The 27,343-nt window shown below is 37.8% G+C and overlaps 2 protein-coding genes across 4 annotated transcripts in view; one reads left to right on the forward strand and one right to left on the reverse strand.

Moving 5' to 3' along the window:
- LOC111867911 (E3 ubiquitin-protein ligase HERC2) overlaps positions 1-10,169 on the reverse strand; it is a 126,577-nt gene extending 116,408 nt beyond the window's left edge. The window contains exons 1-8 of the mRNA XM_023858132.2: positions 10,033-10,169; positions 6,136-6,377; positions 5,170-5,370; positions 4,438-4,654; positions 4,049-4,149; positions 3,029-3,185; positions 2,433-2,603; positions 1,437-1,554 (exon numbers count right to left, since the gene is read on the reverse strand). Coding sequence (XP_023713900.1) covers positions 1,437-1,554; positions 2,433-2,603; positions 3,029-3,185; positions 4,049-4,149; positions 4,438-4,654; positions 5,170-5,370; positions 6,136-6,328 — 1,158 coding nt within the window. The 5' untranslated portion in view covers positions 6,329-6,377; positions 10,033-10,169. The remainder of the gene's footprint in view (positions 1-1,436; positions 1,555-2,432; positions 2,604-3,028; positions 3,186-4,048; positions 4,150-4,437; positions 4,655-5,169; positions 5,371-6,135; positions 6,378-10,032) is intronic.
- A 73-nt stretch (positions 10,170-10,242) lies between these two features.
- On the forward strand, positions 10,243-15,004 carry LOC111867912 (COMM domain-containing protein 5-like). 3 transcript variants are annotated; one of them, XR_002843420.2, is made up of 5 exons: positions 10,243-10,456; positions 12,559-12,748; positions 13,289-13,432; positions 13,869-14,230; positions 14,646-14,729. XR_002843420.2 is itself a non-coding variant. In XM_023858133.2 (4 exons), exons 1-4 carry the CDS (start codon positions 10,345-10,347, stop codon positions 14,821-14,823), a joined length of 624 nt encoding a protein of 207 aa, XP_023713901.1. In that variant the 5' UTR covers positions 10,243-10,344; the 3' UTR covers positions 14,824-15,004. The 3 variants fall into 3 exon arrangements, 2 of the variants coding, with proteins under 2 accessions (XP_023713901.1, XP_023713902.1); XM_023858133.2 differs by lacking the exon at positions 13,869-14,230 and having other exon boundaries at positions 14,646-15,004; XM_023858134.1 differs by lacking the exons at positions 10,243-10,456; positions 13,869-14,230 and adding an exon at positions 10,467-10,505 and having other exon boundaries at positions 14,646-15,004.
- Positions 15,005-27,343: the final 12,339 nt, after the last annotated feature.

The raw sequence follows: 27,343 nt of genomic DNA on the forward strand, positions 1-27,343 counted from the left end.
AAAAAAAAATATATATATATATATATTTCATGACTTTTGGGACACCTTGTAATCAGAATTCTCACAGCACATAACACAGTGATCTTCTATGGTCAGGCCGCTCTAAAACAGATTTAAACTGCTCCAAATGAAAAGACAGAAGCTGCTAAGATCCCTGACCTCTTTTCGTCAGTATTTCTACTCTGAAGATGGAGGCAGAGAGTTCTTCCAAAATGTTTGAACCCATCTATCAAACTACACTGTGTCACATCCCACATGGCTGTAATCTTAACACTGCCTTGAGGATCTCAAACCTTGCATATCATAAATGGTAGCTTCGAAAATTCTGAGACAGAAGGAAATAATGAAGAATAGTGGCACACAGTTCAAGCTTGCTCAGATATGTCAAGACATGTATAGTCCCTGCAATTCTTCAGCTGTCATTACATTAGTGGTTGTGATAAGATTCAGGGGACAAAGTAGTATGTGGTAGCAGGTTCCAGAGCAGTGATATGGATCAGCTCAAGCAGTGAGCTAACACGAAATTCTACTAGTGGTTGGAAAAATTGGTGATAGAAAAACTGCAGAAGCTTTGGACAGTATATGGCCAACCAATTATGTCTCAGTGGCAACACAGGTTCAAGGATGGCTGTGAGCTGATGGAGGATGACCCACGCAGTGGACGGCCTGCACCATCATGAATAAAGACAATGTGAGACACGTACACAAGGATGAGTTATGACTGCTGACAGATGGCAAAGAACATCATAGAGAAATCAGGAATTTTGGCTCTCGTAAGAACATTACAATGCATGTCTACCAACATACTGTATCAATATTGCTGCTACAGGAACAATGTGAAAACTGTGTAAGGATCACTGAGCTCTTAAACACATGAAATAATGATCTGGACTTTCTTCATGGGATCAAGAACTTGGTGTTCTCTGCACCGTACCAAAAGCAAATTACAATTGTGTGTGTGGAAGTGGCCGACAGTGAGAAGAACCACTCTTCTGCAAGACTGCTCTAAAGAACAAGTGGCACTGTAAGCCCTTTCTGATTGGCAGGGCATCATACACCATGGGCTACTATAGGCTCAGCATATATTCTAGAAGTGTTGTGTTTCATTTTGCCGTTTTGTCCGGTATCTTGTTCTAAGAATAGGATCTGGCACAACTAAACATTATAGTGGAAATGGGGGTCTAGAAACTAGAAGACCTAAGATACAATTTAAAATTTTATACACTTCTCAGAGAATTGGTCTGTAATTAGGGGTTTACGTATTCCAAATTATCATATTATATTTGTATCTCAACAGAAGAATGAGTTTAAAACACCAACGGCTCAAGGCACACCTGATCTTAGTACATTTCTTGTGACATGCAGTGCCATAGCTACAACCAGTGAAGTTTCAGAGTTCAACAATAAAAGAATCAAAGTTAATAATTTTAACTGACCACAATTTGTGCATTTTCATCCCAAGAAGCATTTAATGGACCAACTTTAGAACTTGAAATTTGCTCAAATCTCCTCAGTAAAGGAACCAGAGGTGCACTGGTTCCAGATGACACAACCCTGAAAAAAGAAAAGGCAATGTTATGAACTGTATAATTTGTGATACCTTCTAAACAGCCCAACCATAATACAGGCATCCCCTAACTTCCGCTGAGGGGTTTGGCTTATGGAACTGTTCTGTATAAGTCTTGGATGGACTTACGACCAGCTAAAGAAAACATTCCATCCTCTCAGTTTTCTTTTATTCACATAGTGGAGGGTGGAGTCCAGTTGGGTCCATTTGGCATGGCAGCCACTGATTGGCCTAATGTACCTGCCCCGGGTGATTATAATGATGGAGAATTTGGTAGAATTAGGATTTGCAGGGGAAACCGAAGTACTTGAAGAAAACCTACCCCAGCTCCACTTTGTCCACCACAAATCCCACTTGACCAGACCCGGGTTTTAACCCAGGCCACCGCGGTGGGAAGCCAGCGACTAACTGCATGAGCTATGGCACGACCTATCCTCTCAGTTAGTAAATAATGTCATCTTTTCCCCAGGGATGGCAGTGATATTAAGTGTATGGCTGCATCACAGAATGCCTCAGTAAGACACTTCTGCAGTACCAGCCATCATACATGCATCTTCATGGCAGTAAAATATTATTTTCATTACATGTTGGTTCTTAACGATTAATCCCAGCCCAATACATTTCCAGGTACCCGAAAATCTCAACACCAAAGAGCTAGCAGATTTTTTGTTAGAGATGGATAATGTAATTATTAATTTTTAGTCTTGATTAAAGAAATTAATTTAAATTAAAAAAAAATCATATAAAATCACATTAGCATGAAATTCATACAAAATTCAGTATCAAACTGGGCTACTTGTATACTTATGAATTCTACTAAAAGATCCAGTGTGTGATGCAGTATTAACACACATTATAAACAAACCTGTTGTCCACTCGATACTTTCCCCTGTCCCATAAGTTGAGAAGTAAGATCACAGCATCAAGTATGTTGCTCAGTGCACCTCTTTGAACTGCAAGTTCAAGCAGTAAACAGAGTGCTGTGTGCTGATCACTGACAGGAACTTCACACCAGCTGCGACTACTATTTGTATCCCTGGAACACATACTGGCATGTCAGCAACAATCTACTGTTCTGCCCTGTCAATTTTAATAATACAAGCACCATTCCAGGATTCATCCAGAAGAAAATCATGATCCTCAGTTTGAACTGAATAGCTGATCCTTGTGCCAAAAAATTTAACTTGGGATCTCCTGAATAAGAAGTAGGAGTACTGCCAACCTAATGACATTTAGTGATTAAACTATTGAAACTGTAAAGATAAAAGCCAATTCCCAAGCAAGAAGCCATATGAATCAAAATGATTAATAACATTTGGAATCTGGCAGTCAACACTACTTTCTTATGTAAGAAACAGATTCAGACAGGACATGTTAAACTACTTCAGATAATTACCCTCTTTCATCAAAGTACTGAGCCATATCAAGTGCTCCAAAGCATATTACTGGACTTCTACTTACCCTAGTACCACTTGTCGTAGAAACTTGTCCGATCTTTCAACAACTTCCAGCCATACTGGTGAGACAGAATTTTCATCAAAGAGAGTTGCTTCAGGAAGAGACTGTAATGCCTGAAGAGATTCATTAAGTAACTCACTGCATAAATCAGCATCTTCACCTTGAAAAGAGATAAAAATGGATGAATATTACTCTGAAACATGACAAATTCTCAGAATCGCTCCCATCCCCCCCCCCCAAATCGAACCTTTAAATCTGTTATATTTGTAATTTGGACTTAAATTTGAGGAAGAAACTAGTGAAATGCTACATTTGGAGCATAGCTCTGTATGGGGCTGAAACATGGACACTTAGGGCAGTAGATCAGAAACACCTGGAAAGCTTCAAAATGTGGTGTTGGAGAAGGATGGAGAAGATCAGTTGGACCGATTATGTGAGAAATGAAGAAGTGTTAATTAGAGTCAGTGAGCAGAGGAATATCCTACACGAAATAAGAAAATGGAAGGCTAATTGGATTGGTCATGTTTTATGCAGAAACTGCCTTCTAAAAGAAGTTATCGAAGGAAAGACAGAGGGGCGGATAGAAGTGACAAGACGACGAGGAAGAAGACATAAGAAGATGCTGGATGACCTTGGGGACAGAAGAGGATACTGTCATTTGAAGGAGAAAGCTCTAGATCGCATTAAGTGGAGGAATTGTTTTGGAAGAGACTGTGGACCTGTCGTCTTGACAGATTACTGATGATGATGATGATTTGTAATTAAAATGCAACCCTTTTATCCTCCTTCTTTCAACATTTCCACACATCGCTGAACCAGAAATCAAGCCTCTCTCCAGCTATTTCTCTCTTCCCAGAGTCCTTCCTCAGTTCTCTCCCATGTTATTTCTTCCTTCTGTGTGACACTTTTCCTGTTCTGTGCTTCTGAGCCCAATCTCAGACTCCTTCACCATAATTCAAGTTAGATTTATTACTGCAGTGCCACAGTGCTTCTGCTCTCCAACTTGCAGGAACAACAGCATACCTGACCTCCAAGCTCTCCTCAGGAATGCAAACGAGAAATTCAGTGCTGCCCTGGAACCCACTTTAGCAAGGCTTATGGTTGCCTTCTCTGCAGGTTTTGTGCTGAAAGTGAAATATACAATGTTTCAATCACACAAACATTAACACATTTCATTTACTCTACAATTAGAGAATCATAGCATACAATAAATATCTTCAATTATTTATAGTGAATGCAATACAAGCAATTTATTGATAAAACGGTACTATACAGAGGACCTATGTTACCGTAATTGTACTTAAGATTCAGCCATGTTAACACCTTCTACAAATGTACTTGGGTACGACTTGAGCACAGCCTGCCATTTCATCCCTACTCTGAAGCTGACCAAAGCAGCAGAAAGCTCGTACCTTCTGTGTTCCCCACTGGTTCCATTCAAAGTTGTTTTAATGTGTGGCCTGCTATCGTCTGCTGGCAGATGCCTTCCAAGTGCAACAAAATACCTCTGTGCAACCATCAACCGTTGCCTTAACCTGCATGCTGAGAGCGTACTGCTGGCAGCTTCATGGCATAAAACCTTCTGTTCGTAGTTCAGTGATCTGATGCAAGACTGAAGCTGCTCAACAGCTGAAACAATAAATTGGTGGGTTCACATTACCAACTCTGTGGGACAATAACAATTCTGACATGTATTAAAATAACAAAGTAAAAAATAAAATGTTTTGTATGTATTTATTTAAAATACCATTAATTTTCATGCATATATTTACATGCTTTAGAAGATCTGTTAACATACATAATTTTGGTATCTTAACACTGAATAATTCTAATGATGCAATAACCTAAAATATGCACATAGCTGAATTAGTGGAACAATTCAGATTATGAGCTTAAAGACTATGGCATTCAGGAAACTTCCAATGCCATGTCCCTGATTATAACTATGATGAAACTTATTCAGTGTTCAGAACTTAATGCAGGCCAATCCACATAGACATAGTACTCTGACATGCAGCCTGCATCACTCTGTAAGTTATGGAAACCAAAGACACAAATCTTTTGATTCTAAAAGTGATAAGAGCTCACTTCTGACTGACATTTTGAGAACACTTGTGAAATTGAAATTGGCCTTACAAACGTACCTGGCTGTGGTCCCCATGCCCAGCTGTCTGTCTGTGGCTGTGAAGGTGCAGGATCAGCAGACTTAACCTCAACTCTTGCCGCCTCTTCGCGATCAAGGCGTTGACAGGGATTGCAATTGCACCCAGTCTGAGGTCCACATATTCCATCACAACATGGGCAAGTGAGAACTCGCAGGCCACAATAATAATGACCACTTTCACCTAAAATGAGACATATCTTGAAGTTTATCAGCAGCTGCAGAAAGCAAAGTAGCATGATTGTTCTTCTCTTTGTGTGGGAGGAGTTAATATTTATTTATAATTAATCTAATGATGCTGTCAGCAGGTCTCACCATTCAGCATCAAATAATAAAATGATTAATGAATGACAGAGTGGAAAGGATGTGGAAGGAATAAGTAGTGGCCTACTTTAAAAGCAATCACCTGGAGGTATGAAGGAAACCATGAAAGATTACATGATTCAAACCAGGAACTTCCAAATTCAACTGAGAAGCATCATTCACTGAGCCAACTTGCTCTGTTGGGATTCATAAGATTTGTCACAACAATGTTATACATACATTTCATGTGTGAAGAGCACGGAAACAGAGCCATGTGGGCCCAGTAACTGTAGCTGCACACAACTAAAAATTAGATAAGAACTACTTGCATTCTACTGAAGCCTAAAAGCTAAATTCTAAGAACTAATGCTTCAATGTCATTCTGTATGGTCACAAAAGTAATTCTGAAGTTGCAGTTTCTTGTAGGATTTGAGGTTCTCACACTGGTGGATATGAGCAGTTCTTTCTTCAGGGATATGTTATATATTGCACTGAAAATCAACCAGACATTTTGGAGAAATATATCACCTCCATCTGAAGGGTCAAAAACTAAGCCAAGCAATAAACCAAAATGATGGCTCTACACCTCATAAGATAGGACCCTAGTAGTTTCTTGCTTAAGAATACCACACATAATAGAAGTTACCTTTGTGAGCAGTAATACCAATGGAGTTCAATAAGCCATCACTAAAAGAGCCTGTGAGTTCGCCATCCTTGACCATTTCATTCCATAACTGTGTAAGTCCATCATTGCTTAGTGCTTGCTGCAAGTCTGTCTTCAGCCACTTGCCATCCAAGCGGCTCTGTGTACGTACAACCACATCAAGCTGCCCAGTCATAATGAATTTTGACCTTCACAATTTGCATTCAGGATAATACTCATCGGTGCTGAAAAAGAAAACAAAAGTAAATTTCAGACTGTTCACAAAGAGGATAAAAAACAGGAAAGTTGGCTAGTATGAATATTATTTGCCCCTTCTGAAAGAAGCAGAAAAATATTACTATCCACTTAAAAAATTATATGTTCTCTTACATGCATTATTTACAAAAACACATGAACTTCATCCTTTTGAGTTTCACTTTATCTTTTTATTAAAAGCTATGTAGAGGGTAATATGGAATATACACATTATTAAGTTATTAATCCTGCAATATAAAGGAGTTTCAAACTTCTCATGCAGTTATCATATTTAACCAAATCTCTGGGGTGAAATCTACATTACTGACTCCAGTACCCTGAAAGTGTGGGTATTATGGAACAGTTAGCCATTACAGTATTCTGTATTAACTGCCAAAACAAAGCCAAAGTCACTTCCTACCAGAACAAATAATAAAACTCATCTAGGCATAATCCTAGGTATTATGACAGAATCTTTAAACATTTCTGACATCTTCTAATGCTCTGCAGAAACTAAGAGAGGAAATACTGTGGTATCTCTTACTGCCTGCCAATTTCACATTGCAAAGCTTCCATCTACAATATGTGATGACATAAAACTGTTCTGAGGCAGCAACCAACACTAACAACCCCCCCTTTGCAGTGTCTTCAAAACACTGTTATCTGGCAGCGGCTTGGAGTGCTTCAGAGTTATGAGATTTGAGATTCTCACAGTGGCAGGCAACAGGATTACATTCTTTTGGGATGGGACAACACATAGTTTGGAAACAGGCACCAATGTTTTGGAGGAACCAGCTCCCTCCACCTTCTACCTGAATATGGTGGCAGGAGGTTCCTACAATATGATGCTACCTATTTAACAAACTACAAGATGTCACATCACATGAAACCATAATGTTATTTGTAGAGTTTTTTAACATTCCTCAAAGCCGACATGCGTGACACTCTGAAAGCAATCCTCGAAGCCATCTGCAGCTCCCATAAAATCTTGGAAAACAGACCTACAGCTGGTCCTTTGTCCAATAGATACTTTTCAGAATATTATGCCACTCAAATCCAGCATAAACCCTGGGATGAAATAGAAAGGAACAGAAATATGTTTCCTGATTTTCCAAGAGGAGATACTGTGGCAACTTTCTGCTTAATCACTGGTCATGACTGTTTAGCAGCTCATTTACAAAAGCTGTTGATTTATCCATCTCCCATGTGTATTTTAAGCAGTAAGGAAAAGTCCATAATGAATCAAGACCATCTTAAAAAAATGTACTGTTTTAAATAATGGGAATCATATTGTGAAAATTTACTGGGATGCTAGAAGACAAATGAAATTCCTTGAAGGGTCTGAGCACTGGATACTACTATTCATCCATCAAACACAAAAGCCATAGTGTGAGAACAGAAGAGTACAGTGAGTGAGGGGCACAACAGCACATCGCTCAGCAAACTCCTGCTATACAAGTAGCAACTGATGTGCCAAGGCATCATCATGCAGTAAGCCTCTACTCATATCTTCAGTGTAGACAATGGAAGCAGTAACTTTCTCTGCAATGTTTGTAAACACCTCCCAGCAGAACGAACCTTGGAGATAGATGAAGAACTGTGTGCTTGCTTCATAGACTGGCAGAAGGCATTTGACTGGGTAAACTGGACCAAATTAATGCAGATCCTAAAGGAAATAGGTATCGATTGGCGTGAAAGAAGATTGATTAGTAAATTGTACATGGATCAGAAAGTTAGAGTGCGATTGGACAGAGGGGAGACAAGAAGTGTGAAGATTGGAAGAAGAATTCGACAAGGATGCTGTTTATCACCAATTTTGTTCAACTTGTACAGTGAATGCCTTACCAAGGAAGCTCTGGATGGGCTTGGAGACTTCAAATTAGGAGGGCAAATTATTCAAACTGTGAAATATGCAGATGACCTTGTGTTAATGGCTAAGGAAGAAACTGTGCTACAGGGTATGATTGATAGACTAATTGAAATTGGAAGGTGCTATGGCATGGAAATGAATGTTGAAAAAACAAAAGTAATGAAAATTTTGAGACAACCAACCCCAGTCACAATAAAGATAGACCAAAAACAACTGGAGAATGTGAAATTTTTTAAATATTTGGGTAGCTTGGTAACAGATGATGGAAGGTGTACATGTGAAATTAAATCTAGGATTGCCATGGCAAAAGTTGCATTTAGCAAGAAGAAGAATCTTTTTACCAGCAAATTGGACTTAAATTTGAGAAAGAAACTAGTGAAATGCTACATTTGGAGCATTGTTTTGTATGGGGCTGAAACTTGGACACTTAGAGCAGCAGATCAGAAACACCTGGAAAGCTTCAAAATGTGGTGTTGGAGAAGGATGGAGAAGATCAGTTGGACCGATTATGTGAGAAATGAAGAAGTGTTATTTAGAGTCAGTGAGCAGAGGAATATCCTACATGAAATAAGAAAACGGAAGGTTAATTAGATTGGTCATATCTTACGCGGTAACTACCTTCTAAAATAAGTTATTGAAGGAATGATAAAGGGGCAGATAGAAGTGACCAGAAGACAAGGAAGATGTAAGAAAATGCTGGATGACCTTGGGGACAGAAGAGGATATTTTCATTTGAAGGAGAAAGCTCTAGATTGCATCAAGTGGAGGAACTGTTTTGGAAGAGACTGTGGACCTGTCATCTTGACAGATTACTGATGAATGAATGACCAGACTACATGGTGTCATAACCTATAAGACAACAATACGAATCTTTCAACCATGGTTCATTATATATTAAGTCCACTGGTTTTACCACTCACTAGTATCGCTCACACTAGTGTACTAATAAGTCTATAAATATTTTCTCAAAACAAGACTTTTGATTAAACTAGGACCCTATGGCCATGAAGTTAATTCTGACCACAGAAATAATAATATAATCACAGCTGGCTGCTGGTGTCAATATAAATAAGCTGGAAGTAGCACTGCTGTTTCCTTAATTTTGTCAGCTTCAATTCCTATTTGGTACAGATGTGTTCATAGCATTCATTCATTCGTTCATTTTATTTGGCATTCATAAATGCTACAACAGTAGCACTTGAACAAGTCACATCATTAAATACATCATTCTTGAAATCCTTTTGCCCATATGCCTAAAGGATTACAATTTGTCAACAATAAATAAATGTATGTTTATATGTCCCTACTCACTGCTACAGCTTTGTATCACAGTCTTTGTAAGTTTCATAACAAAATCTGAAAATACAAAAGAAAAAAGAAACACTGACAGTCTCATACACGACCTGCCAAATTAAGAGAAGAGATTGGTATATCTATATTGAACACAACATTTTCAAGATGTATGCAAAATATATTATTTATCTAGAAATAATGACTTACACCTAGCATTCACCAGCATGAGTCTTAACACTACTACAATCTTCAACTACTGTGTTCATAACAGAAAGAGTTTTACATCAAGACCACGCATCACATCTTTCAAACAAATCTAGGTATATGGTAACACATTTAAAATTTGAAATTTAGAACTTTCAGCAAGGCATACTGGGTATATAATAGCTTTCACGCAGTCACTAGATGAAACACAGTGAAAACTAAAACAATTCAGGAAATAAGAAGTACTTTTTGATATACTATTCTGTACATATTAGTACCTATAAAGCAAATACTGGCTGATGAAAATTAATCTTTATGTGTCGTATCAAGTACATATCTGCTGCACAGCGGCATCTCCCGTTTAATTATACATCAATAATACAAAGAGTCCAGAAATCACCAACAAAGTCAAGTCAATAATCACACAGATACGAACTGGCACTCAGCTGTCGTTCGCCGGTTCTCGTTGTGTTTCCTGCAACATATACAAGATGTCACTCCAACCATTTTGTATTCATTCAGCTACGCTTATTCACTGAGTTTGAGGTTATGTGATATTAGAAACGTTTATACGGTAGGATACACGTAAAATGTATCAAAAGAGAAGTATCTTATTGGGTCCCAGTATTCTTGTAGCTGCCAATTTTCTGTCCAAACTGACACCAGACGTAAGGAAAAATGTTTTTAGATGTATGTTACAACGTAAGTATTACACGTGTTGAGTTTACATGTGGAAGGAATGCTTTATGAAGTATTTAAGACTAGTAATTTATATATATAAACTCAGAATTTGCCCGTCGATCAGTTGTTGGGCATAAACTATGTTACTGTTTTCAATAGTTTTGTATCGTTAACTTTAATCCTACCATTTTTAAAGTCGCACGAGTATTTCGTTTCTTGCGTTATTACTAACATAGGTTATTCAGTGTCGCATGACTAGTTATAAACGATCAAAGGGAAACGAAGTAGAAAGTAACGGTCTTGTCCTATTGTAAGATTCTATTACATTTGCCTGGAGGGACTGAGAGAAACCGTCAAAACTCCAGTCAGCCTAATATCTGTGCCAAAATTCGAACACAGCCCCCAGCCTCAAGATACACAGTTGCTTAACCCAGAAGATCACAATCTTAATTTTTGAATTGTTACCTAAGCTTACTAGATATTATTGGATTTGATGTTCTCACAGCAGCATCTATGTGAAACTACTGTCTTATGGGGGCTGTGACACCATGCAGTCTAGCAGAAGTTCTGCAATGTTTCACATGGATGTACTGCCTCCATCTTCAGGCTCAGCTTCCTGTTTGCTCCTTGCCAGATGTTTGCTTGCCTTATCTTTCAACCCTAATGTCAGAGATAGTATGATCCTCTGAATTGTCAGTGAACATCTACTGAATTGCATGACATCACATTTTAGAAGATGGTATACCTTAATAATAAATTGTTTATAAAAATGGTGAAGGAATAACTGTGAAGATCCTTATATTAGTTTCCTGTTTTAAGTAATAGTGGAGTATGGCTGTATAAACAGACCCAATCCAATTATTTTAATATGTGCCACCAGAATTTTTAAGGGCATATGAGGGGGTACCCAAAAGAAACCGAACTTATTTTTTTTTAACTTATTTATTCAAATTTTAAGCACAAACCTTCAATCCCCTTCAAAGTACTCTCCACTTACACTAATACACTTGTCTAGTCTTTTATTCCATTTTTCAAAACATTGTCTAAATTCATCTTTTGAGATGCTTGACAGCGCCTCCGTCGTTTTTTTCTTTCATGTCTCTTTTCATTCGAGGAAACAAAAAAAAAAGTCGCACGGGGCAAGGTCGGGTGAGTATGGAGGGTGAGGAACAGGGGTCATACCATTTTTGGTCAAGAATTGTCGTACAGACAGGGCTGTGTGAGCAGGGGCATTGTCATGATGGAAAAACCAGTCACCCGACTGCCACAAATCTGGCCGCTGAGCTCCAAGTCACTCCCGACAGCTCCACAATTTCTTCAATGGTCCGTCGTCGATCTTCCTTGATGATTTCACGAATTTTTTCAACATTTTCATGTGTTCGGGCCGTGGAAGGACGACCAGAACGAGGTTTGTCATCAATTGACATTTCACCATTTTTGAAATGGGAAAACCACTCAAACACTTGAGTTTTCCCCATAGCATCGTCCTTGTACGCCGTTTTTAACATTTCAAGAGCTTCTGTTCCACTTTTCCCGAGCAAAAAGCAGAATTTCACCGCCGTACGCTGTTCATGAAAATCAGTCATTGCAAAAACGACGATCACACAAAATAGTTGTCACTATAAACTCTGCCGAAACTAGTCCTTACCTTCTGAAGCAACGGTAGTCGGCTTATCGACTCAGGAATGTTAGCTCTATGCGCTCATAGCGGCAAAACGCGGTACTACAAAAGCTCTGCCCACAAAAAAATTAGTTCGGTTTCTTTTGGGTACCCCATTGTACACAATTATAAACTATGTTTGATTTGAGGCTCTTACAGCTGTAACTGTCAGGAGTTCTGTTTCCTAGGTTGTAACACTGTGTAGCCTGGTGAAAGTCAGTGTTTTTGAGGATCATATTGCTTCAGTCTTCAGGGCAGCATTGCTTGCTGCTTGCTTCATGCTGGTTTCTTGCTTGGCTTAGTCCTCAGCCCTCAAGATGGAGGCAGTAAGTGTCAGTTGACTTGCACTAGACTACATGATGTTACATCCAAGAAGATAGAACTAATCTGTAATTACAACTGTGACATGTCTGTACCAGCCCAGATCTGGTTAGTGATACCTGACCTAATGTTTAAATTCCAGTGGCAATCAATTCACTGGAAGGAAAAGATATACCTGAAGGTGCATTGGACAGTGTCCAGGGACAAGACATATCACTGTCACAACTGTACGAGTCCTATGCTGGAATACATAACCTTATCCAGTCATTTATAAGCCTGCCACAGGGATCAGTTAATTCTGATCATCTGAAAGAAGGCTTAAAGGAAGTGAAGTAAGTTAAGCATTGTTTACATTTTAAACCACAGGGTACTAAAATATGCTCTGTGCTGCTAAGTTTAATGAAGGTACATTCAGGTCCACTGCAAAGCTGTTCAGAATGGAGTTACAGAAGGGCGAGAGGGGGGGTTGAGGAAGTTTTCAGAGTCTGAACACTGCATAAAACATCTGGAAAACAGCAAAAGAATTCATTGCCAGATAATTTAATGATAAATATTTTCATGATTAAGCAGCTAACAGTTATGTTAACAACATAATTTATTTATGATTATTAGAATGTATTTTTGTTTTTTTAATGCTCTACATAATGAAATTCTAATTATGCTATCATGTAGTGATTTTCAAATTGGGAGCCAGGATTGTCCAGTCTAATTTCATACCAAGCTGTGTCTGGTAGGGCCTAGTTCAAGAGGATATATAGTACATCATCAAAATTCTTTGGAGAAATAAATAAATACAGGAAAGGAAGCAACTCAAATCTTACATGTGCATTTAATTGTTAACAGAACGTCTGATTTCTGGGTTCATTATTTAGATTCCCTGACGAATGTCAAACAGACCTCATAAATATCCTTTATGGACCAAAAAGACTAGCTTTGGATGAGAAGAATTGCCAGGACAGTTTCTATTTGAAATTGGAGAAGTTGAGATGGAGGGTTGACATAACCATTTCATCAAGGTAAAATCTTGCACATTTATTTCACATTAAGATATAACAAGTAATTCTCATTTATATACAGAGAGATTTTTTAACTTTGTTGACTGGTTCAGGGGCACGCGGTAGCGTAGTTGGTTGAGGGGCTATGCTACAAGCTGGAAGGTCGCGGGTTCAAGTTCTGATGAGGTCATTGGATTTTTTTTTCAATTGACCTAATCCTTCCAGCTGCACTATGGCCCTGGGGTTCACTCAGCCTCTAACATAAATGAGTACCAGGAATTAATTAAATAATTTTCTTGGGGAATAAAGCGCGGCAGGCGCATAAGGCTGACAACCTTACCGCCATCTTTGAGCCGAATGTCTAGATAATGTGGGACCCTCAACGTTTCACAACCCTATGGGCCTTCACAGTCTGGTACAGGGATAACTTTACTTTTTTTTTTTTTTTTATGTACAGGTCATTGTGCAGTTCTTTTCAGAGTTAACAGAAGAAGAAAGACTCTATGGCTGGTTTTAGGAAGACTGAGCTACTGCCCACACTGCACGTGTCTCTGTGCAGGGCTTTGTCTGATGTCTTCGGGGACAGAATTGCCAGCATGCTCACCTGATCTTAATACTCATGATTTTTTCTTCTGGGATTGTGTGGAGGACAAAGTTTACAGTAACCCCTGAATGGAAGAACCAAAAGAAAATATTCATAGGGAAATTGCAAATATTCCTATAGAACAAGTAAATCAGAACCGCTTCTGCCAGTGTGAGGACTGTATACATGTAGAGAGGGACAGCATTTTCAACACCTCTTATGATCTGTGAACAAAGGTAAGAACTTCCCTTTATTCTGAACATTACTGACCATCACGCACGCTGATGTCGGCAGGATTCATATATGCCTTGCAGCAGCTGCTGCACTGGACACAGTGAAGCACAGAGTCGCGGAACTGGTCAGCAAAGTAAAATTCTCCCTGTATTAAGAGATTCATCCCTTGAACTTTTGATTGTCTATCTGTAAACAAAGTAATATTCACAGAGTTACCAACTAACCGTTTCACAATTCAGTTTGCTTGCAGTGAAGATAAATAAATCAGTAACATTTGCATCCACATAGATTTAGCAGTAAATAAAGTTCTTGACTTACAAGGGTATCACAATATGTGTTACCTCCATATCCACGTGACAGGTAGAATGGCAACCATCTAATTTGTTATTTGTTTATAAGCTTGATTTTGTTTTCCAGTGTTCTATCAAGAGTTCTGGAACCCAGCATACTGTTCGAGATGACCCTGAGTAATGGCGAGAAGAAAACATTTGAAGTGTCCATTTCAAAATTTCACCAAATAAGATATAGTGTGGCATCAATTCTGAAGGAAATGGGGTTGATGGAAAAGAAAAAACTTTTCAAAACAAATGTGTAATATAAGGAAATATTAATTATAGTGGAAAGCTGAGCCCTCAGCATGATGCACTGTTTCATGTTTAATCTGTGAGAACAACACTATTGATCAAAACATTACTTTTCCAAAATATAAACAATATGAACTTTACTGTAAGAATGCCTAATAAAACAAATGATTTGGTTGCTTTTTATTTTCATATGAAATAAGATGGACACACTTGATTAGAGCAGAAATGAACATGAATATTTAATTCACATATCAATTTCCATGATCTTATCCACATGTCAGTATGCTTGTTATATACTTTCTGAGAACATCCATATACTATTTGTGAACCTGCTTGGTAAGCATGTCATATTTCTGGATCACAGAAACAGTTTGCCTTCAGATTAGATGTGTGGGGAAAATGACCATTATTTAGGGTTATAATTAATGAATTTAAATCTCCACCCTTTGAAATACCTGTCATGGCATTAAAAGGTGATTCATATTTTCTGAAGGATTAGGAAATATGAAGATAACTTTAAAGGACAGAAATTTATGTCAAGAGCATAGTGATTAGTGAATATCTGTAGTAAGACAAAGTTTCTGTTAACTGATACTGAAACAAAACACTAAATATTGTGTAGAACCAGGGATTTTGACTTGAGTGAACTCACCTATGCTTTCATGTGCAAGCACCTAAAATCACAGAAACACACAACTGCATATCTTACATATTACCGTATTTACGCATGTATAGGCCGCAGCACAATTTTCAGACAGAAATTATAGAAAAAATAATTTTCTTGGAATATTATTTCAGGAGTATTACACCCTGTATTACTAATTATGAATATAATTTTTTTTAAATGAAGTGTGATTTCGAATATAAGCCGCACCCGTTTTCCTCTTGAATTTTTGGCAAAAAATGTGCAGCCTATACATGCGTAAATACGGTAATTTTCTTTCTTTGAAACTTAGTTGTGATTAATCCAGCTTACAGCTCATTCTAGAGTAGCTGGTGGTTATGAAGAAGGGAAAGAAATTTCCTTCCAGATGAATTTACTCATGGTTTTTGTAAGAATGCATTTAATAATTATGATCATATAGTGTTGAAAAATACAAAGATTAGTAAATAATGAACTGTAATGGATGAGGAAGGAACTGATCATGGCATAATTTGAGGTACTGTACTGGTATAAATTCCTGCAGTGTAATAAAGAATTTCATAGAATAAAGCAGTAGTACAAAGACACGAAGTACAACTTGGTGTCTGGAGCCACACCTTCCCGTAAATACACTATGTCGTTAATGTGAAAATTTTGATCAAAATGAGCAATGTTTTATTCATACATACTGATAACTACATATACAGATTCCAGCATCTGACAGTACCCCATACAAACTCACAGTTCAAATGTATAAATGTTGTGTTTATATTGGAATGTAAATAAAAAAAATTACAATATTGCACTGTACAAAACTTCAGATAACATGGAATATGGTGACATCAATATGTGAAGGAAAAAAAAAAAAGCAAGCAGCTACTGGCCAACCACCCACTACTAGGACACAACACCAAATATTTGCTATCAGTCAATGCTCATTTTCAGCAATAAGCTGATGTATGGCTAATACATATGTCAAACCTGCCTGACAGAGAAAAGATAGTTTAATAACATATACACAACAAATAGTGGAGATCTCTTTCCTGTATAAACAAGTTACCAATAAAGGGCACTTTTTTTTTCATGCAACAAAAAGGCAGTTAAAAATTACACAGTAAAACCTGGCTAAAAACGGAACCTGAATTATTTAGAACCTCCCACTTCCATAATGTGGAGGGATTTGCGTGCCCTGATGTCCCAGAGGGCTGTACTAGTGTCTGGCAAGCTCCTGGGAAGGTCATTAATGCCCCACACACAGGAATAAAGGTAGGGTCCAAAAGAAAGTTAGCCCCTGGTCCTCCAGGTTGGGGAACACCTTGGAAAACAATATATATTAAGAATCCTAACAATGGTTGCCAGGTCAATAGTTCTGAGAGGCTGAAAGAAGGCTATAAGAACAGTGAGTTAAGATGGAACAGGCAAATGAGAAGAGATGCAGAACAAGGTTCTTAGAATACCACCAAGCCACCTGGTGAGAAAGTAGGTGTAAATGGAAAGCCACCTGTATTGCAGGCAGAAGTTCTCCATGTTGGCCTGAGTTAAAACAGCTCTAAATAGAAGCTGTTTAATGCTGACATTGAAATAAACATGCAATAATTTAATGAAAGATATTCTGCTTAGACATTTAATGTCTGGAAAGAGGAAAAAGGAAGAAAGACAGTGGGGAGGAGGAGGAAGAAGAGTGTGAACAAAAGGATGATAGACAGAAAATGTGAAAACTGAAAATACGTACAGGTTATGAAGTTTTAACAGTGACAGTTCAGATTGTGATATTCTGGGTTTTGACGCTGTGCAGCTGTCTCCATTTTCAGGATTGAAGTGTGTAGGGTAAAGAACTGCAGGGAATAGCTCATAAGGGAAGTGACAGAGACCGAGCCCTGCCCTAACACCATGAACAGGATGGAAGGATTCTCCTTGAGTGGGTCGTGGAAGCCTTTTATTTTTAATTCACTAGTGGGGGGTGGAGGCCAGCTGGGTCCACTCGGCACAGCGGCCACTGATTGGCCTATTGTACCAGCCCCAGGTGATTATTTGATGATGATAGAGAATTTGGTGGAATGAAGATTGGCAGGGGAAACTAAAATACTTGGAGAAAACCTGCCCCAGTGCCACTTTGTCCACCACAAATCTCACTTGACCAGACCCGGGATCGAACTCAGGCTGCTGTGCTGGGAAGCCAGCAACTAACTGCTTGAGCTATGGTGCGGCCTGTGGAAGCCTCTTACCTACTCCCTGAAGAAAAAAGGTTCTCGGTACAGGCAAGATAGAGAGAACTGTTAATTGTCACTCCTGTGAGAGCCTCAACTCACACATGGGGGAAAAAAATGTATTTTTCCATGACAATACAGTGTGTGTGTATACTACCACAGTCGATAAGTTCGTGGAATGGACGCAAAGCGTCGTACGGGAATTTACTGCCAATATGTTTCAGCAATGTTTTTGACAGCTATATCAACGTTGGCACTTGCATAGCAGCCAACAGCAACTATTTTGAGGGCCGATGTGGATCTGTGTAAGTGTATGTGAATACCTTGTAATATGATGTGATAAAACTACATTCCATGAACTTAATGACACTACCATGTGTGTGTGTGTGTGTATATATATATATATATATATACACAGCATGAGTTTCCAAATTCTGATACCTATCAATACATTAGGTACATACAAAACTTTTTTTTATACAGAAGTAAGTACCTGTGTTAAATGAAAAAAAAAATGTTCTCTTGAAATTGTTTTAAGCAGGTTTCACTGTAATTCTTTTGTTGTAAAGCTGGCCCATGCATGGCTATGCCCTGATTTGAAGTAACTCTTAGTTCTTTGAAAATAACCCTGTAATATTTATTTTTCTAGGTTTTGCTACTGTAGAACGTCCTACGTAATATAACGGACACATTTCTATATTTCCTTATACTGGCTGTATAAAACATGTTTGATCATACATCACACCTTAAGTAAACAACCTCATGGAAGAAAGGCCCTGTGTGTTCAATCAGATCTCCAGTATGACAATTTTGGTTCCTATCATGTGTTGAAAATAGAATATAGTTAACTTCCTAATAATAAGGTAACAATCTATATCATTATCTGATGGTTGTACAACCTCAAGGTTATTTTAAATACTGCTACCAACAATTCTATGTCATTACCATGTAATGTAACTGCATATATCCCTTTCTCATGAACACTATGCATGCTAGAGGCATCAAGAGTATTCTAAATTTAAGGGGGTTAAAACTGATGAGGTCATTGAATTTTTTTCAATTGGCCTAATCCTTCCAGCCGCACTATGGCCCTGGGGTCGACTCAGCCTCTAAAAGAAATAAGTACCAGGAATTAATTAAATAATTTACCTGGGGAGTAAAGTGTGGCCGGCTGACAACCTTACCACCATATTTGAGCCGATTGTCTAGAAAATGCGGGACCCTCGTCTCACAACCCTATAGGCCTTCAAGGCCTGTTACAGGGATAGCTTTACTTTACTTTTTAAAACTGAAATGAAAAAAAAAAATTTGCAGGTAGTTAAAAGCTGAAACTGCACCCTCCCCTGCTACCAATATTCCTGTGCTCCATGGCCATACAAATGTGTATGCAACCTAAACTTCAGGAAACTAGTCACTAGTCTCAGACCAAATAATCCAGTAACACTCATTTACACCATTTTTAAAAGAGCAGCCATGGACATTGCCAAGGTTTTCCTTGGGTGGGGGCACAATTTTTCATTCTTAAATGTCTAATTCACTCTGTAATGTAACTGGGTTATGATTTTGCTGCATGCATACTATCTTGTTCTGTTTGCCACATTTCAGGGCAACAGACACAATACATTGTATAACCCTGAAGTTGCTTCCACTCTCAACTCTTCATGTTATATCTAGCAAGTCTGTAATTTGTGCAAATTGAGCTCTAATATTCATATTAACTGTCACAACAATAGTGATATCAGACTTAAAAAACACCGTATGAGACTTGCAGTTCCAATGGCAGTAACTGAGGAGTACTATCTTCTGGTATATGAAAATGTGTAGCCTGTTAGACGTTCACCAAGCTTTCAGAGAATGTACTGCCACCATCTTCAGAGTATACGAGTAAGCTGAGGAAACAAGCAGCAAGCAGAATCTGTTGCTGTTTGCTTGGCTTACTCTTTAACCATGATGGAGGCAGCATGTTCCTCTATGCAGTCGGTAAACTTCTACCAGGCTACATGATGTCACATCCCAAAGACAGTACTCAACATCATTAGATGTTCAATAAACACAAACAGTGAATAGTTTTCAGGGCTACAGTCTTCTGTGGTGTGACATCATGTAGTCAGGTAGAAGGATAGCAAAATCAGGGAAGACACACTGCTTTCATCTCCAGGGTTTAATCCCAAAGATGGAGCCAGCACCTTCCTTCAAATTTGGTTATCTTCTGTTAGACTAACGCTGTAATGTCACAAAACATCACAGTCTTAATATTCACTGCTATAAAAACCTGAATTTTCATGCAATGAATAGCTTCTTACATGTAATGTAATTACCTGATGATACATTTGTTAAAAGTGTCATATTTTAATCTACATACAAACTGACAGTGTGATGATTTTATTTATAATAAATTTAAGTCTTAACATCATGGTATATCAAAATACAAAACCGTCTTCAACAGCGTGGGAACATGTCTGCTCTACTCCCAAACATGTTCTATGATACACATACATATATTCATAGCAAAGAACAGTGGTTAACAGGCAAAACTCAACAAAGAGCTGAGCACAGGACTTACATTATAATTTCTGACAAGCTGGGAACAAGAGAAAGTAAAACTATATTGTTTTCCTATTGCTGTTGATTAGACTTTACTTACAGACTTTCATGTACTGTGAAAAATAAAAATAGGTAAATCAAGTACATGTAAAACACAACTTTTTAACTACACACACAAGCGCAAATTTTTGGTTCACTGTACACTCATCAATTTCAATGGATGACTAAACAGTTGTTGCACTCACCTCAATCAGTCAGTCCAACATATACAAAGTGTGTGTTTTTGTGTAGGCAAATACATTTTATTGCCTGAATGAAAGTGGAAATGTCAAAGGAAGAAGAGATACTAATACAGTTCAAACAAACAGAAAGTAGCAATTTCTGTATATACCAGGTGTCTTAAAAGTTGCTTTACCAAGATGGTGAAATGTTTAACTCTATTTCCACTTGTGTTCAGATTTTTAATTCAAATAGGTGATAACACTGTGGTTACACCAGCACTAGCTTCTGTCAGTCACTGTGTTATTAGTGTATTTACTCAATTTGCATTTGGTTGTAAACAAAGTAGTTTTCTTTTCCTGAATGCGAGTATAATCTCAGCAAAATGACTTTTAGGACATCCTGTATTACAGAATATGAATCTGAATACCCCTTGGTACAAACTGCTATATTACATACAGCAAATTCCTGGCTATCTGGTAGGTATGGGGGATTACTGGTTACATGAGAGAAATTCCTACAGGAACCCAGTACAAAGTCAAAAGCGCATGTTTTTGCTTTAGTACTTGCATGGGGTCTTCTAGATGACATGTTGGATTGTTGGGTGAAACCTTTTGGATATAATGTAATATGATCATAAATTCAACAGGACTGCACTGTAATGGCACCTGCATCAGGAAGGGTGATCGGAAGCTTTGCTACCAGCGGACGGTAGAAGTGATATATGGCAGATGAATGTATGTACATCACAACTTTGTTTTGAAGTAACTTCAACAAAATGGTGAATTCTGCTCTAAAATGTGGGCCAGTTCCATCAGAATTTCAGGTGCTTGGAAATCAATAATTCACTCTGCATGCGTATATATGAGCATCTCAGCTGCCTATACTGGACAACCATGTGTTGTTAACAACCTTGCACACGTTCTGTTTTTTCAATGTCTGAATTCACAAAAAGACACAGACAGAAACTGATGATGGAATATTTGATCTTTTGCACTCACATGTTCGCAATGTCACAATTAAGAGATGAATTACTTAGGCTCCATTTGATTAATCATTCACGACACATAAAATGTGTCAATAACTTTATAATCTCATTAACATAAATAGTTTTGAATCATTTTCAGTGTCTGAGGCATATACATTCACTACTGTCATTTCTTACAGTTTTAAATTCTTAACTTGAAGGCTTTAATCAAAACAGGTAATTCTGTCCGTCAATCCATTTGTATAATTTGAAACTGTCATGAATCTATCACTATCTTAGATTTGAGGTTTTCGAGGCACTGAAATTCATATAATGACCTTCTCAGTTATGAACTGTGTAGTCTGAGAAGTGGATACCAGTGTTACAGGGGAACATACTGCCTCAGTCTTCATAGTACTTCCACCTCAGGGCAGACGTACAAGTACCTTGATGAAGAAAGCAGTCTTCTGAGATGGAGGCGATATGTTCCTCTGAAACGTTGGTTAACACCACATATACACGGTGCCAAATCCCAGAAGACTGCTTTCTTCATAGTCACCGCCGTGAAAGCCTCAAATCTTACAAGTACCTTGATGTTTGAGTATCGTAAAAATAGAGGCATCATAATCCTCCGCAGCATCTGTATCCACCTACCATACTACACAGTGTCATAACTCAGAATATGCATATGGATATGAATCTTGAAGTCACATTTTTCCACCTTCAAATTTTTAGACATGCATATTACTGAATAATAATAGATTACTATTTTCATGATGAAGTATAATTTCATACAGACATGCAGCCACAATAAAAGACTGTACATAAATTATAGTTATTGTACAAAAAATGAGGTAAAATAGACCATTAACCAGAGCAAGGCCTAAATTAAGTATTTCACTTGAATGTCTAACAGTTTGTGTCCCGAAGCCTTTAGGATGCAAGACCAACTGCCAAACTGCAACGATTCATTACAGAGCAATCAGGTGATATACTATGTGCTCTAATCCTACCTAATTCTATTACAAAATTTAATCATTATTTTTATCTATAAACATTCTCTCAAATTGCCTACAGGCTATAAGCTACCATAGTAATAAGTATATCCATGGAGCAGAGCTCTTCAATAACAACAGTAACAGCTAACAGCCACTCATCTATACAAAAAGTTCTCCATTTATGGAACTCGAGTGTTCATTACTTCTTTCAGAATATCCTGCCATTGGACCCTGCCCCAAAGCAGATCTAGTCTATACCTCCAACCTCATTTCTACTGCTACTTGAATAATGCATTTTTGAATCAGAGTAAGTGATCTATTTATCCACAGTTTTGCTTCTAGAATTGTACAATATAAAGAAATTCTTGATTTGTTACTTTCAACAGCATCCAAAAGGAGTTATATACAGTAAGGCCCTAGGGGTTAATTGTATATTCAACAGATTTACTTCTCTGCAGAAATAGACAGAATTCAATAATAAATATCTGTTTAAAATTTAATGCTTCCCATATAAGTTTCCTTTTTACATGCTGAATCCTACTGCTACAAGAATCAAATATGTACAGAAATCAGAATCTATAAACAAGTACCATGATTCAGTTACTTCTATACAGTGTAATGGCTATTTAGAAGTAATAAAAGACAAAGAATACATAATTTAATAATCATCTGCAAAAATAATATACACTACTATATTACTATGATGATATCAAGTTCCTCATTTGTTTACCCTTTTCTGTGCTGATTTATTTTTGCTAATTTGTAATAAAGAGGTGTCAAGCAATGTAGATGTGTCTAAAACCTAACCTGTCAAATGAAATGTTTCCACATCCGTAACTACCCACCTAATTACTAATCAATTAATTCCATGGAGCTGAGTCCTTCTTGAGAGGCCAATAGCCATTCAGCCACTCAACAATTTCCCAGAATTTAATGGATTCCAAAGGTTCACTGCCATGTTAAAATGAAACTGGTCCCTGATGTGGGCCAGACAAATCCAATCCACCCCCTCAAATTCTATTTCTTGGAGAGCCATTCATATTGTCACATATTTAGGGTTCTGACTATTAGATGGAGTTTTGGACTGGATTCATTGGCACCTTATGTACTCATTCATAACTACAAGTAATAAATACAGCACTATCGCTAATCTGCACTTTACAGTTCACCATTACACACAGACTAGGATTCTCAGTCTTCACTAATGGATTTTTAACAGCCTCACTGTCACTTAAAATCACACTAAGTCTTCTTTGCACAGTGCTTTGCCATTTCTTCTCAATCACCTTTGGCTGCCGACTCTCTCAATTCCCTGCTGCAACTACCAACTCTANGTAGGGCGTGTACCCCGAGAAAATTTTTAAAAATTTGGAAATAGAAAAAGAACAGAAAATTTATAAACATTTTAATTTGAATTGAAGTTTTAAAAAAGTGCCAATTTTAGAAATCAAATTGAAGCGTGTAGGTTAACAAAGATTTTATACATACATACAATTGGAAAGACTGGTGATTTTAAATTTTAAACTATGGGCAGTGTAGCAGCTACGTAATAATACACACCTGATGATGGCCATTTAGGGCCGAAACATGTAGTGTAGAGGAAGGGAAGAAGAAAGAACTACAATTAAATTGTTGCACTTAAGATGGAATTTGTCTCATATATACAAACTCTAGAACTGGACTCAATTCTAATTCTAGCTGCATGAGATCCTCTCTATAGAACCTCAGGGTGGATCCACAGAAAACACCACTTACTCGATTGTTGTGTGTTGATTCACTGCTGCAGAGAGGTGTTTACTGCACAGTTGTGTAGCAAGAAGTGCGGCATGGACACACAGAGAATGCTGCTTGCAATGCCTCTTTTGTTGTTGCATGACATCACAGCCTACATGATGCATTCCTCTGCTGCATGTATAAGGGCCATTACCTAGCAATGTCTGTTTCTCTGACTCCACAGTTTTTGCTTTAAGCAAATATACCACATTTCTCCCTCCTTAAGGCTGCTCGTCCCGAGTAGCCTATTGGTGTGTCACCATCCCTTCCTGTGGTTCAGTTCTTCCGCGGTGTTTACTCTACAACCACTCCCGCTGCTCCCTCCTTAAGGAAGCTCATCCTGAGCAGCTTCCTGATAGGGTATCAGTTGATACAGGCGTATCACCACCATCCTGTTTTTTTTTTTTCCAGCTGGTGGGGGAAACTGTCTAGAGTGGCCAGTGTTCCTACATTCAAGCTCCTACTCTGAGTGAAATATCTTTTTCAGTTTCAGAGGGGGCCAAAACTTCCACAGTGTCCATTCCATCATTTTTCGAAGTCTAATGTAAGTCCTGACTATTTGCTTTAGTGGTCTGTCCTTCAGATTCTCCCCACCAAAACTTTCTATACATCATTTTCCCATGCATGCTACACCCCATGCCTTAATTTCATCACTCTAGTGACATCTGGGGAGAACCATACATTATGCAAATTCTCCAGCCGCATTTTATTTTATCCCTCTTATGTCCAAGTGTTCTCCTTGCCACTCTGTTCTGAAAAACTCTTCAGTCTTGTTCTTCCCTTAACGTCTGAGACTAAGTTTCTTGACACACAAAGCTACAGGCAAGATTACAGTTCATGAACAGAACCATTAATGACTGACTTTCTTCTGTATAACATAAAAAATCAGTTTACACCTCCACTAAAAGGCCCAACCAGTTAATGCTGTTTTGGGAAACAGTTGCTGCTTATTGCAATGACTACAAAGAACATAAAAATACACTCTGTGAGTAGAAGCCAAGGAATCACAGAAGGTAGCTACGTACACCATCTACTGACAGAAGAAAATACTATGTGCTCAAAGTGTATTCTGAAAGAGAGACCTATTGTTTTGTCAAAGCATGTTACTATATAACTTTCATCAAACATAACAATTTGGATAAAGAAACAGTGAACAACCAACCTTGCATAAGGGTGGATGGCACAGCAATCCTGGATATATATATATGAATGGCAGAAAATATTTTTCATATATTCCTCGCAGTCATCATGAAAAAAAAAAAAACCTACGTAACAAAATGTATGGACAGATATTTTAAAATTAGCTTCAAGAAGGAATATGAAGAATCCTGAAAAATACTTTAACTTGTAAATTAGCAGCTTCATGCATCAAGTACATGTGTAATAGTGTATACAATTTATGCAGACATCTACAGTACAGTGACCATGTGAAGTGTGGCTAGTTGCCCCTTCGGTTTTATCAACAACAGTAGTAATAATATTCTTGTAGCTCTTTATTTTGACATTATCCACGGCCTCAGTCAAAATAAGAAATTCTAAAAACTACATTTCAGAGACTGGTTTTCTCTATCTCTCAGGTAAATTAGAAACAAATGGACCTACGCTGCATGGCCCATTAGACAAAGTTCATGTTCACCAATAGATCAGCTGTGCCTTATGCACCATGCCGGCTACTCCTGTATCTATGACATTTTAGATTATATTTGTGTTTGTTTTACCCGAGGACAGGGACAGAACAAGACTCCAAGACAGTAATTTTGACAGTTTTATATTATAATATCCAAATAAAGTGTTGTAATAGTAATAATACACCAACATCATCATCCTGTAGAATAAAATAACTAATACCTGTTTCAGCTTTACACAGCTTTTACCCTTTTTCAACAAATTACACTGAAAAGATACAGATCTCTAGTACAACTAAAAACATCTACTCCTGATTATCTAAAACAATGCAAGCTAGCAAAAAAATACTATGGAACCACCAAGGAAGCAACACATATGCTACAATGATTATAAAAATACAGACTAATAAATTACATGTTGTATATTACATGCCAACGTATTTGTATTTACACTAAAACATTTGCACCTAACACTTAATAAGATTTTGTGATGGAAAAATAGCAGAAAACTAAGATACTTAAATCACATAAATGATGATGAGGCCTATTTTGCAACAATGACAAATGACCATATTTATAACCTTTTACAAAAACAAAAGTTTGCACTGCTTATACATACAATGTAGGTTTCATGTTACGGATAATCAAGAATGCTAAACCTTATGAGCAAAGTCAATCCCTTTCCTGCCAAGCTTAATGCTACTGATCATACAAGAACTCCCACAATGTTTCATTAAAATTGAAGAACACTTATAAGTTACTGCTACGTCCAAGATAAGTAGAAAATGCTAAGAATATTTTACATGGTTGCACCATACAAACCCAATAAAACCAACCAAGTACTGGCTCAGAAATGCAGCTCCTAAATTAAGAGCGAGTATGAGATAATTTTCTACCTCTTCAGGGCTACTGCACACCTCAGGGGGCAGCGATAGACGAGTAGGGACAATGGTGGAATAACGACTGGCAAGGGTGGAACTTCAAGAAAAACCCACTTCAGGGCCACTTAACCCACTATAAATCTGACAATTAAGTTGGCTGGTACTGAACATGGAGCTATGCAATGAAAGACCATTTGTCTTATCATTATGTCACAATCGGGTATGTCACATCTTTACAAACATGGTGTGCACACATATGCACAAAGGTTTCTTCCAGGAACAGTGGAGTTCAATACAAAACTAAGGAAACTCTTAAGAGGAGGAAACTTGACACAGATTATTGACTTGGGATCGTTGAAACTGAACATTACGCATTGGAAAAACTTAAAATGGAGCATATTAAGCAGGGATTCCACCTTTTAAACATATGTTTATGATATTAAAGTTTTAGTACTTCCACAGAACAACGTTTCAAATACTGTACGTAGGTCGTACCGAAAGTCATGAGCAACTTTTTTTTGCATGCAACCTGGGAACAGCAGACGAAAGAGAATATGGTGGTAGGTGGAACCAGCTGTTGTGTTAACCTTGAGTGTCTTGTGACGTCAATAGCTTGCATCACATGACCAGTATCACTCCTAACAAAATGGCCGACAACAATATGTTGTGTTGTT

The sequence above is a fragment of the Cryptotermes secundus genome, unplaced genomic scaffold, assembly GCF_002891405.2.
Source record: "Cryptotermes secundus unplaced genomic scaffold, Csec_1.0 scaffold218, whole genome shotgun sequence".
NCBI lineage: Eukaryota > Metazoa > Arthropoda > Insecta > Blattodea > Kalotermitidae > Cryptotermes > Cryptotermes secundus.

Excerpts from the sequence above, each read along its gene's own strand:
- LOC111867912 (XM_023858133.2), top strand. The coding sequence starts at position 10,345 with ATGTATCAAAAGAGAAGTATCTTATTGGGTCCCAGTATTCTTGTAGCT. Across the intron at positions 10,457-12,558 it reads TTTTAGATGTATGTTACAAC|TGGCAATCAATTCACTGGAA; the intron begins GTAAGTATTACA and ends TTTAAATTCCAG. Across the intron at positions 13,433-14,645 it reads GACATAACCATTTCATCAAG|TGTTCTATCAAGAGTTCTGG; the intron begins GTAAAATCTTGC and ends TTTGTTTTCCAG.